The following is a 12,348-nucleotide window of genomic DNA, read 5'->3' on the forward strand; positions in this document are numbered from 1 at the left end:
CTTCTAATATACTGACTCTGTTTTTAATGACAGACGGCAGAACTTCGCCAAAACTCGCCTGCTGACTGAATGAATGAGGAAATCAAATGTGCGTGCGGCTCTGAAAGAGGCGGAGAAGCAGAGAAACTCCAGGTTCATTGAGATAAACCTGGTCCCGACCAGGTTAGGTTCAGAGCGTCTGTTACTACGGTAACTGACCAGGTTAGGTTCAGAGAGTCTGTTACTACGGTAACTGACCGAGAGCTTAAGTTACCTCTCTTTGTGAAACGGAAAACTCAGAGTTCCCCTCATTTCAGGGTTAACAGACTCCGAGTTTTCACTAAACCTGCTTTGTGAAACAGACCCCAGATCTCCATTAGTTGGGCCATTGTTCTCATCTGTTGTTTTTCTCTCTTTTTGACTGGTCCTCGTTTTTCTTTTACTGCAACTTTGTTTGATCATTGTTTTTTCTCCCTTTTTTTGCTATCCCATCTACACTATGTCACTTCCACATCCTAGTTGTCCACTGTGACCCTGGCCAATCACAGCGAGTGCTCTGCGTTAACACGCCTCTCAGGTGTGGCGTTTCCAGGAGAGAAGGACAGGGAGGAGTGGGAGAGAGAGCAGGAGGAGGCGAAGAGGAGAGACCACAGGCGCATTGGGACGGTAGGTTGAGAACCTTTTGGGGGAGGTGCTTAAAATGATGTTACTGTAAACAATAAAATCAAGGTTTCCTGTCAGTCACATTTGGCATGTTTTTGCACAGGACCAGGAGCTGTTTTTCTTCAATGAAGTCAGTCCAGGCAGCTGCTTCTTTCTGCCCAAGGGAGCCCACATTTACAACACCCTCACTGACTTTATTAAGGTGCTCTCAACTTGCTTATATTTTAAACTAGGACTTCTTTGTCGTCATGTTCTTTTCTCCTTTTCTTCCTCCTTCTCCTCCATAGGAACTTTTTCGTAGTTGTTTTCACTATTAAACATCCTAAGACCTGGCATATACATATATCTGGATATTGCATGTTTTGTTGTCCATGTTATAATATTTCCTTTCTTAACAGAGACCCAAATCAACCACAAAATAAATTGCACCAGGTCTTAGGAGGTTAAAGAAGGTCTCAGTCTTTTTACTAATCTTTTACTAACCTCCCTTTAGTGTTCATAGTAAAGCTGATAACATTTCGTAGAAATGCTTTTAAAGGGTGTTTTTTTATTAAACGTGAAGAAATAGAATAGAAATTGTTTTCTTGACTAACATCCAAGTCTTTACCCAGCTTTATATAGTGTCCTGATAACTTCCATGACCTAATAATCTCAGATCTTTAAAACACCATTGCCTTTGTTTCTATTTTATTTATTAGCCTCATGTTCTCTTTAAATAATTTCCATTTGGGGATTAATAAAATATGTTTAAATTGACTTGAATTAAACACAATTTGACATCTTCAGGCATGATTGGTTTACAGTCCAACAAAAAGAAAAACACTTATTGAATGCTTCTAACTGTAAAAATATGTTACTAATAAGGAATAACTTTTTTCCTCATGATGTAGAAACTGTGCATCATGGAGGTTATTCTGTTTTAGAAGGTGGGGGGGAAAGCATTTTAGAAAAAGATCACTAATTCATTTGTTCAAGGCCTGCATAAATATGTGTGGCATATATGTACAGATAGATAGATATACTTTATTTATCCCAAGCTGGGAAATTGTATTTTTTTTTAACATTTTTTTTAGATAAGCAGTGCATTATTTATTTATTTACTTTGCTTGCAGCCATATGTCGGCTAAACTATCTTGTCAGATGTCCCAGTCTAGACAGTGGGATCGGTGTTTTGACTAATAGTTGTGAAACACATAATGACTCCACTAACTTCTCACTTAAATGCAAATCCAATTTATGTGCCTGCATTCTGCTTTTTGCAGAGGTTTTCAACAATATTATATTGGACGGCTGCATCACTGACACTAAATATGCAGAGAAATATCTTCTTTGGCACGAGCAGCCAGCAGTTCCTTGTTTTTATGACGGTTCCAGTTCCTTCACATCTTTTTTTTTTTTTTTTTTTTTTTTTTTTTTTATACAAACTAATCAATCTGCTGTGATTCAGGCTCAACACGTTTAAAGGATTATTATCAACCGGGTTCACCTTAGTGTGTTGGACACATTCAGGCAGACCGCTTTGACTCTAATCTAGTGGTCACTGTCCTTTGAAACAAGATTGTCCTGTTTCTGTCATCATGCTGCTGCTGTTTTGAAATGTTGATTTGTTAAGCATGCATACATTGCAAATCTGCAGCTAGTTAAAAAATTATTTTTTTTTTTTTTCTGTGAAGCCAATCAAAGATGATTTGTGCTTAAAAAAAAAACAAGTGTGAGGAAACTATTAAATGTCTCTTGTGAGATGGACAACTTTACCTTTTTTGTAAATTGAAACGCACACAAATGTGACTGTGGTTTACTGTGCTATCAGTTGTAATCCTGATCATTTGTGAGTTCTTGTCAGTCGCCACGATGTGACTCAGGTTTTAATTGTGACACTATCGTGTCACGTTGACCCACTCCTGCTCTCAGCTTACACGCATCCGTCCTGCCTGACCTCCTGCAGAGCGAATACCGAAGACGAGGCTTCACAGAGGTTGTGACCCCAACTCTGTACAGCACTGCATTGTGGGAGCGCTCAGGCCACTGGGAGCACTACAGCGAGAACATGTTCACCGTGACGTCAGAGGGCGCGCAGACCTACGCCCTCAAACCCATGAACTGCCCTGCACACTGGTGAACACACAAATCCACAAACACACAGGGATTCCTGTACCTGGGATGTATCCACCGAGACTGACTCTGATCTCTCCTCCTTTTAGTCTAATGTTCGAGCAGCGCGTTCGCTCGTGGCGGGAACTCCCTCTGCGATGGGCTGACTTTGGGGCGCTGCATCGTAATGAGCTTTCTGGAGCTCTGGGAGGTCTGACCCGTGTCCGCAGGTTCTGCCAGGACGATGCTCACATCTTTTGCACACCTGAGCAGGTAACACACGAAATTATTCGTATAAATTGAAAATGCTTTAACCAGACAGAAACTACACTGACCGGCCACTTACTGGGTACACCTCTCCAACTGCTCGTTAACGCAAGTTTCTAATCAGCCAATCCCATGGCAGCAACTCAATGCATTTAGGCATGTAGACGACCTGCTGTAGTTCAAACCGAGCATAAAAATGGGGAAGAAAGGTGATTTAAGTGACTTTGAACGTGGCATGGCTGTTGGTGCCTGACAGGCTTGTCTGAATATTTCAGAAACTGCTGATCTACTGGGATTTTTGTCTAGGGATTACAGAGAAGGGTCCGAAAAAGAGAAAATATCCAGTGAGCAGCAGTTTTGTGGGCACAGATGCCTTGTTGATACCAGAGACCAGACTGGTTCGAGCTGATAGAAAGGCAACAGTAACTCAAGTAACCACTCGTTACAACCAAGGTTTGTGGAAGAGCATCTCTGAACGCATAGCACATCGACCCTTGAGGTGGATGAGCTACAGTTGCAGGAGACCACACCGGGTGCAACTCCTGTCAGCTAAGAACAGGAAATAAACAGTTCGGACTGGAGGTGGTGGTATAATGGTGTGGGGGATATTTTCCGGGCACACTTTGGGCCCATTAGTACCAATTGAGCATTGCCACGCCACTGCTTACCTGAGTATTGTTGCTGACCATGTCCATCCTTTTATGACCACAGTGTATCTTCTGGTGGATACTTCCAGCAGGATAACGCGCCATGTCATAAAGCGTGAAACATCTCAGACTGGTTTTTCTTGAACATGATGAGTCCACTACTCAAATGGCCTCCACAGTCACCAGATCTCAATCTCAAAAGGGGGTCTGACCCAGTACTAGTAGGGTGTACCTAATAAAGTGGCCGGTGAGTGTACGTTTATCGGGGGTGTATTCGGACTAGACCTGATAAACTGAGGCGATTGTGCTCTGTAAACATGACGCCTCCATATATGCATTGTTGGAGCTGTAAAGTAATCCTGATCCCCTTCATGGATTCCTGGAAGAATCCCATGATGCCTTCTGTTGGCACCCCAGCAATTCAAGGAATTACCGTCCCTTGATGATCATTGGCCTTTCAAATACTAACTTAATCTCAGGGGCACTTTTCCTTTTGAACTCCTCTGTCTTTAACTGTTAGCACTGTCAATTTTTTGATTTTTCTTTCAGTTCCTTTTCTCCTTTTACTGCTTTTATCTTGACTTTTCTTTTCTATCTCTCTACCCAGCTAGAAGAAGAGATTGTGGCTTGTTTGGACTTTGTGCGGCGTGTCTATCACGTGTTTGGATTTTCCTTCCACTGTCTCTTGTCCACACGTCCCACTCCTTGTATGGGGGAGCCTGAACAGTGGGACAACGCTGAGCAGGTAGATCCACACACTTGTTAGCATCTTGTACGTCCTGGAGGTGTTCACTATGTGTACACGCTATAAGTGCTCCATAAAAAATGATATCCACTTAACCCATCAGTTACGCAAGTGATACTTTCCAGTTGAAAGCGTCTCTGCGGTGAGATGTTGAGTAAATGTATATCTATAAATCCCTGTGGGGCCCTTTTATAAATAGACGCAGTGGCAATTTAAGATGATTCAAAAGTGTAATTGAACATTATGGCTCTGAGCGTCTACAGCTCATCAACACAGGGAGGCCAACATGGCACCCTGAATGTGCATTAATGTTGTTGTACTTGCTCCTGCTCACTGGCTTGTCTGTGGCGTGTGTGTTTCTGAGAGCAGCAGTTGGAGAGAAGTCTCCAGCAGTTTGGCGAGCGTTGGGAGCTGAACCCCGGAGACGGAGCTTTCTATGGACCAAAGGTCAGTGGGACTGGCGGCGACTATTAGGAAAAGGAAGGTCTGCACTCAAACTAGGTTTCATAGCATTTTCTCACAGAAGCCAAAGTCAGAGGAGCGCTTGTTGCAATGACCCTGTTCTGATTCAGATGAATAAATACAGCTGTCAGACTGACAATAATATTACTGGGGTGGTTTTTTTTGTTAAACAACCCTGTAAAGAAACAACTTTTCAGGACTTTGTATCCCTCTTGAGAAGTGATCTCTAAATAAAATGAATTTTGATTTTCTTCTATTTGAACAACAAGGTTGACTGAAATGAAGTGATGTTAACCGTGAAAACCGTGACGGACAGATTGTAAAGTTTGTTATTGCTTACTTGTGTGGCTCTGATGTTACTGTCAACAAGAAGTGCAGTTTTGTTAGGAAATGTAATCGGGCAGTTGGATTATTAAGAATGGACTGCTCGTCATTTGCAGCCAATCAAACTAAAAACTGAGGTTTGGTCAATAGCTCGTCATTTGAACGGTTTTTAAATCTATAACCTGAATCTTTTACATTAAATGTATTAATTTCCAGTTATGTCAATTATCTAGAAATCATTTTTTTTTCTGTTTTCTTTTTTTTTTTTTATCCCGAGAGTATAATTTGATCGTAACATTTTTGTTACTATCCTAATTATTGGCTGACATAAAGCTGTGTATATAGTCTATTCTAGATATCTGTCAAGCACGTTGTAGTACATTTAGTGGTATGAAAACTCATAAAGGCTTGAATCGAGGCAGCGGGTCTCCTCCTCTCGCAATAAGGCAGACTCAGTTTGAATATACTGCTGTAGAGTTTATTTATTTAGGACTTGTGCATTCTCTGTGAACTACAAAGATTCGTGAGCAGTTGTTGGTGGGATTTGCTTTTAGGACAAGCGTTGAGGGAAATTGAAGAAGAAACCTCTTTATAGTTATTTAACATGTTCATCACAAATCATATGAATAGTTTCTAAAGGGTTATATGCATAACCCAGTCAAACTCGTGTAGCTATTGGCCCGGTTTCCCAGATCAGTTAAGTAGTTCTTAACAGTTAAGTAGTTCTTTCACAGGCTCCTTAAGATGGTTTGAAAGAAGTCTTTCGCTGTTAAGAACTACTTAACTGATCTGGGAAACCGGGCCATTAACAATGTATATCCAGTTAATTTAAGAGGATAAATCCATCAGCTACTCTAGGGTGATGAGGGTTTTTAAGTTTTTGATTTAACAAAGGATAAATAAGCAACTGTGTCTTTGAGCTCCAAGCACGCTAGCAGGAAGAATTTTGCTTCCTTTTCGTTGGATGGAGGTTGACGTGTTGTTGCTGGTGCCTTGCTCTGCTAAACTGAGCAGCTGCAGCTCCATTTCTGATTTAGATTTTACCCTGTTTTCATCAGCCTGATGGATCAAACCAACATCTAGAGAGATGCAGGGTCTGAAAACGATCCATAGGACCTCCTCATCCAAGGGATGGCAATAACAGCTGCTCATCAAACACAGTTGGTTAGCGCTGAACTTAGTCTGAGCAATGGAAATGAGTCCGCCAGAGAGTGGGTTTTGTAGAAAAGTAAATATACCCGGTTAATCCTATACAGCATCACAGGGGTCTGCTGGAGCTTTTCCCCTCTCAGGTGAGAGGCAGGGGTTCACCCTGGACAGGTCGCTAGTCCATTGCAGGGCCACATGTACAGACAACAAACCATACACGCTCACTCCTACGGGCAATGTAGACTCATTAATCAACCTGCCGTAGATGTTTTTGGACTGTGAGAGGAAGCCGGAGTCCCCGGACACCATGCAGGCTCCGCACAGAGGGACTCCCTCCGGGCCCGGGAGTCGCCCCAGGAACCTGCTTGCTCTGAGGCAACAGGGCTGACCACTAGACCACCGTGCTGCAGCAGCCGGTCAGGATAAATAAATCTCCTGTGCAAAGGAATGGTTTGAGGGCCGTCTGTTGTTCAGTTCTTAAAGAAAAGGTCCAAGTCATCGTGTGAAGTCCGCCCAGATATTCTCTACAAAGACACTGGTTTCATTGGCTCTCCATGACCTTTGAGCATATTTAATGTGCTCCAGTAGTTGGTAGCTAAACTTACCTCCTAAGTAAATTATAATTTGCTAGCAGTACAATTGGATTTCTTGGCTCTCCCAAGCTGTCAATTTTTTAAATTAGTATTTATTTAATGATAAATACAATAAATCATACTGTTATTCTTCTACGGCCAATATGTTGCTGTTACATAACAGAGTAGCATGATGCAGGGCAAACCGTGGAGCACCAAATGATGCACATCACACCAATAAAACGATTAAATAAAATAGTTATGGCTTTCTGTGTTCCTGTGAAAACGGGATAAACTGAGAGTGAGGGAAGTTCTGCTTTCTTGGAATCAGTTTCCGTTTTTTTGTAAGATATCAACAAAGATGCAGAGGAGTTCAGCCTCAGGTAGATGTGATGAGGTTCATGTGGAGGCAGAGTGTGTAGGAGGTAGATCAAGTCAGGTTGGGGTTTCTCACACACACACACACACACGCCACCTCAAGCATTCCTTACAAATGTGTAACGAGAGTGTGTTGGCTACAGTTGGCTGTCCACAAAAATGTACTTGGACTCTAGCAGTGTTTCAAGCTCTCAACTCAGATTTGTGCATCTCTGTTGCGACGCAGAAGTGAAGCCTGATACAAATAAACTCCTGTGTGTTTCATCACAGATCGACATCCTGATCAAAGATGCAATCGGCCGACAGCACCAGTGCGCCACAATCCAACTCGACTTTCAGCTGCCAATCAGATTCGACCTTCAGTATGTCGGGTGAGTCAGTTGAACACTTGTGCGTTTGGCTTTCGGTCTCTGAAACATTCCTACATCTGTGCTGGTTTAAGCAGCACTCTCGTGCTGATGTGGCGCGTCTTGTCTTTACTGTAAAACCCATGTTTTTTTATGAAGTCTTGTACAACCCCTGGCTGATCAAGAGAACAATTTAATTAGTATTCTGTTGTCCTTTCAAACTGAAGAAATGCATCATGGGGAAAAAAACATGGAGTTGTAGTTGTTTGAGGATATTCATTCACCTGTTTAATTGTTTTTTTTGGTTTGTTTTTTAAAGAAAAACGTTATGACCGAATATTTGGGCTTATAAGATGGCTTGACTTCTTCCAGGTTTTGACTTTATTAAAATGGAAAACTTTATTCTTCATCAGTCACTTTCATATTTCTCATAAAGCGGGTAACAGTTGAGCATAACAGGGTGTAGCCATGTCATGAAGCGGTTTTTTGTTATTCATTTCCAGTTTGCACGAGATCTTTCCATGTGGTTGAGTAGATGTCTTTCCGTGAGAAAAGCTTTATTGCTTTTTGTTCTGTGGTGAGATGCATCATCATTAAAAACCATTACTTCATCACCAAATTGGATTTCAACTATTAGATGGACAAAAATGTCCACTTCACTGTGCAGTTGACAGCCTTCTCCCCTGATCTTGTATCTGACATGGCAGCTTTGGTCATCAATAACAGCAGAAATACGCTTGTTTTTATTGTTGCGCGCCCAATTGGACATTCACCAAATAAACCTTCACCTCTTCTTCTAGTGTAGATTTGTGATTTATCCTTGAATTCTTCAGTCTATGACTGCCTCTCTTTGTTCCACTGTACCTTTTTGTTTTCCTCTGTTTAAGTGTTGAAAACATTACATTTAAATCCTTCCGCTCATATTTCCGTTTTTGCTCATGTTTTTCATTTCTTTTGTTGTGTATTTGCTCGCAGAGAGAATGAGAGAAATCTAAAGGCTGCCTATACTAAGGTTTCTTTTTTCCAGACAAAGTTCCGACTTCTTACCTTCCGTCTGACAGTTTCGGCGAAAAGATCCACCGAAACTGTCAGACGGAAGATAAGAAGTCGGAACTTTGTCTGGAAAAAAGAAACCTTAGTATATCTATCTGAAGACATAATGAACACAATACAACTAAAGGCTGCCTGTTTTCAGTTAAATCAACAGACAGATAATCAGTGAAACAGTCCTGTTTATTGATTTGCACCATGGCCTAATCACTTTTTTTCTTTTCCTCAGACAAGATGGGCAGTTGCATCGGCCAGTAATGATCCACAGAGCAGTACTGGGGTCACTGGAGAGAATGATCGCTATACTGGCTGAAAACTTTGGAGGGAAATGGTGAGAAGCTAATGGAAATAAAATTGATTGCTGTAATGTAGGATGATGCCCTGACTCTTCACTCCTCTTTTACCCCAACCAGGCCGCTGTGGCTGTCTCCCGCGCAGGTCATGGTTATTCCCGTAGGGGGCGACAACGAGGCGTACGGCAGACAGGTCGGTATCGGACTGAGATCTGCTGATCAAGTGTGCTTTTTTTTTTCAGGATTTATTTCTTGACCTGAGAAGCATTTTACAAAGCTTTAAAATAAGCACATCTCTCTCCTGTTAAGGTGGTCCAGCGGTTCCTTGAAGCTGGCTTCATGATTGATTTGCATGAGGATCAGGGCGCAACCTTAAATAAGAAGATTCGCTCTGCTCAGCTGGCCCAGTACAACTACATATTTGGTAATGATGTCTTCTAGGACCCAAAACAACTAATGCTCTTTGAGTTAACTACAGTCAATTATTGTGCCCCCCCTCCCCATTGTTAATGAACCATTTCCAGCTTCCTCTTCAGTGACTCTAATGTTAACATTTCTTTTTTTCCTGTGTTTTTGTAGTTGTGGGTGACAAGGAGTGTGAGAGTGGAACAGTGAGTGTCAGGAGCAGAGGGGGTAAACAGCTTGGACGGAGGCCAGCCGAGGAAGTGCTGGGATCCCTCACAAAGCTACGAGACGCCAGGAGCAACCTGGATGACTTGTGATGAGGGCTTCCTGAAACAATGACTTGTTTGTTTTTTTTATGTTTAAGCTTTTATAGTGTAGATTTGTCTGAAGATGTGGCTGTTAGGAATTATAATAAAATTTTATAAAACATTATGGTTAATTTGCTTCACTCAGTTAATCCCCGCCCCCCTTAATTGTATTCACTCATAAAACTGTGCCTTTCATAAAAAAATGTTTACGGCTATTTTAAAGATCACTATCAGTGTAAATCAGCCGCAGATGCAATTTGTCCACTAAAACTATTAAATATGCGAAACTTCTGCTTACATAAGCCTGGTCATGATGCGAGAGTAGAAAAGCAGACATACTTCTAATACTGGGAGAAAAGGGAGGACGCGGAGGGAGACTTGACTAAAATAGGAGCGAGAGCAGCTGTGTGTTTTCGTGGGTGTTTAGTGGAAACAGTCGAGTCAAGGTAAAGGCCAAAAAGGACTGGAAGTTTTTTTTTTTTTCCTTTTTAATTTCGAGAGGGCAGCAGGACGGAAAAGACATCCGTCACAACAGAAACACGGAGGCCCGGAGGGAGGCGTGCGCTCGGAGATGAAACCAAGCAGACCGGACGAAAGCAGCCACCGCGACTAAGATGCAGGTGAAGCAGATGGAGTCGCCGGTGGGTCCGTGTCCTCCGGAGGAACTTAAATGAGCCCCGACCAGTGAGTCGAGGCTCGTTTGTGACGCTGTTCATTCAGATCCGCTTGAAAACATTTGAAACCACAATTGGGAAATCTGACCAACAGTTTTTTTTTTTTGTTTTTTTTTTTAAGAGTACATCTTAAATAGTGTTTTGAATCTGCTTTTCAACAGACTTTTGGTCTGAAACTAAAGGAGTCGAGTAAACAAAAACAAAATGTTCACTCATGGGTCGAGTTGAGCAATAATATATTTATATTACACAAGTATGCGGTCAGATTTTGAGATTCTGGTGCTTCCCTGAAGCAGCGGAGGTTGGTACATCCTCAAGTCTACGACAATGACACAAGACTAAAGTCCACAGCCACAACAACAATGCGGCTAGACTGGACTTTATACACTGAGCTTTGAGCTGAGACCCAAACCAGACACCTTCACCCTGTTTATCTTCTCAGTTTACGCATGTCAACAGAATTAAGCGTCAAAGCAGAAGTTTGAATGATTCATGGTCTTTTTTTTAGTTTAGTTTATTTTCGGTCATGACACAAAAAAAATAAATAAAAAACCAAGAATAAAACTGACAACAAGAAAACGTTCAATTGTTCAAAGAAAACATTACAAAAAAGTTTCCAGTATACAAATAAACAAATAACATCTAGACCGAAAAAGGGGTAGGCTGAAGCAAAGCTTATTTGCCTACCCTCAAAAAGATTAATTAAATTAATAAAATAAAAGCAAAAAGTAAGAGAAAGACTGCCCGTAAAACAAATAGCCTCTGTAGGGATAACAAACATTCCTCAAAAAATAAAAGATTTTTAAAATAAAGGTGCAGTCTACATGTTACCTTCATCCTTAAAAAATCAAAGCAAATCACCAATTAAATAAATACCCAAATCAACATCAAGCCACTCATTAATTTAATATAAGGAAATCATCCTTCTTTTCAATGTTTTTTTTAAATAAAGTTAAAGTTCTACATCATTTCAAATCTATATCTAATTTATTCCATACATCCACCGCTGCCACTGTAGTGCATCTTAGTTTGGTGTTGGTTCTGATTGTTGATTTTCTGTATATACTTTCCCCTCTGAGGTTGTAATGGCTTTGTCTTAGTTTCAGTGGAGAAGGCCGACGTATACAGTGGTTGCAGAAATGTTTCAGTTTAGACTAAAATGGTCAACCAGCGCTTGATGATTTATGTAAAGCCCGAAATACCAAAGTTAGAAAGTTTTTCTCTTCTAGGAATTACAAATATCTGCTCCAGGTTTTATGTCCAGTCAGTAAACGTGTGGCATGCTGGGAGCTTTGAGGCAGCAGCACGAACCACGCAGTCCTGTACAGAATATTGTTCCTTCATCTAATAATTGATTTGTTGTTGCCGATCACTCATTGGAGAATAAACATGCACTGTATAAATGTCTCTTTTTCCAGTTTTTACTCTTTAAATGTTGCATGAACGGCCAATCCTGAGTCATTCTTGTCAGTGTTGTATCTTGAGCTGCGACTCAAACAGTACTCCTGACTTTAGCTTTAGATTAATCAAACTAAACCCTTCTGGCGACGTTTTAGTTTTTACTAGGAGATTCTATGTGTTAAATCTTTATTGTTAAAAAGAAAAACTAATTTCTAAAATTAGTATCCTTGTCTTTTCTAACAATTTTTTATTAGTTTTATGCCAACTTTAAACAAAAAAAAGGGCAGACAAGCACAGCTCTATACATTTTGTTGTAGCAGCATGTCCATTATACATTTGAAAAGAACAAACGCAAAAAAAACGGGAAAAAATGTAGTACAACAGTTAGAACAAAACAAAAACATTTCATATGCTGTACATATTTACGCTTGTCTGTCTCCTCCTTGACCCACATACACGCTCTCACACAGACACACATTCACATCCACACACACTTTTTAGTTTTTCTTTTGAATAACTGTCAAGAAACACAATTCTCAAAGCCTCGGGCCAATAAAGCCAAATATTGTATATTCATGTAACAAAAGAACATT

The 12,348-nt window shown here is 40.9% G+C and overlaps 1 protein-coding gene across 2 annotated transcripts in view; it reads left to right on the forward strand.

Moving 5' to 3' along the window:
- Nucleotides 1-9,804, forward strand: part of tars2 (threonyl-tRNA synthetase 2, mitochondrial) — a 47,309-nt gene extending 37,505 nt beyond the window's left edge. For both annotated transcript variants that reach the window (XM_061716920.1, XM_061716921.1), the window contains exons 8-18: nucleotides 499-645; nucleotides 746-844; nucleotides 2,588-2,757; nucleotides 2,844-3,006; nucleotides 4,255-4,392; nucleotides 4,762-4,839; nucleotides 7,548-7,648; nucleotides 8,904-9,005; nucleotides 9,088-9,160; nucleotides 9,277-9,391; nucleotides 9,547-9,804. In XM_061716920.1, coding sequence (XP_061572904.1) covers nucleotides 499-645; nucleotides 746-844; nucleotides 2,588-2,757; nucleotides 2,844-3,006; nucleotides 4,255-4,392; nucleotides 4,762-4,839; nucleotides 7,548-7,648; nucleotides 8,904-9,005; nucleotides 9,088-9,160; nucleotides 9,277-9,391; nucleotides 9,547-9,689 — 1,329 coding nt within the window. In that variant the 3' untranslated portion in view covers nucleotides 9,690-9,804. The remainder of the gene's footprint in view (nucleotides 1-498; nucleotides 646-745; nucleotides 845-2,587; nucleotides 2,758-2,843; nucleotides 3,007-4,254; nucleotides 4,393-4,761; nucleotides 4,840-7,547; nucleotides 7,649-8,903; nucleotides 9,006-9,087; nucleotides 9,161-9,276; nucleotides 9,392-9,546) is intronic.
- Nucleotides 9,805-12,348: the final 2,544 nt, after the last annotated feature.

Source organism: Cololabis saira, chromosome 3 (genome assembly GCF_033807715.1).
Source record: "Cololabis saira isolate AMF1-May2022 chromosome 3, fColSai1.1, whole genome shotgun sequence".
Taxonomy (NCBI): Eukaryota; Metazoa; Chordata; class Actinopteri; order Beloniformes; family Belonidae; genus Cololabis; species Cololabis saira.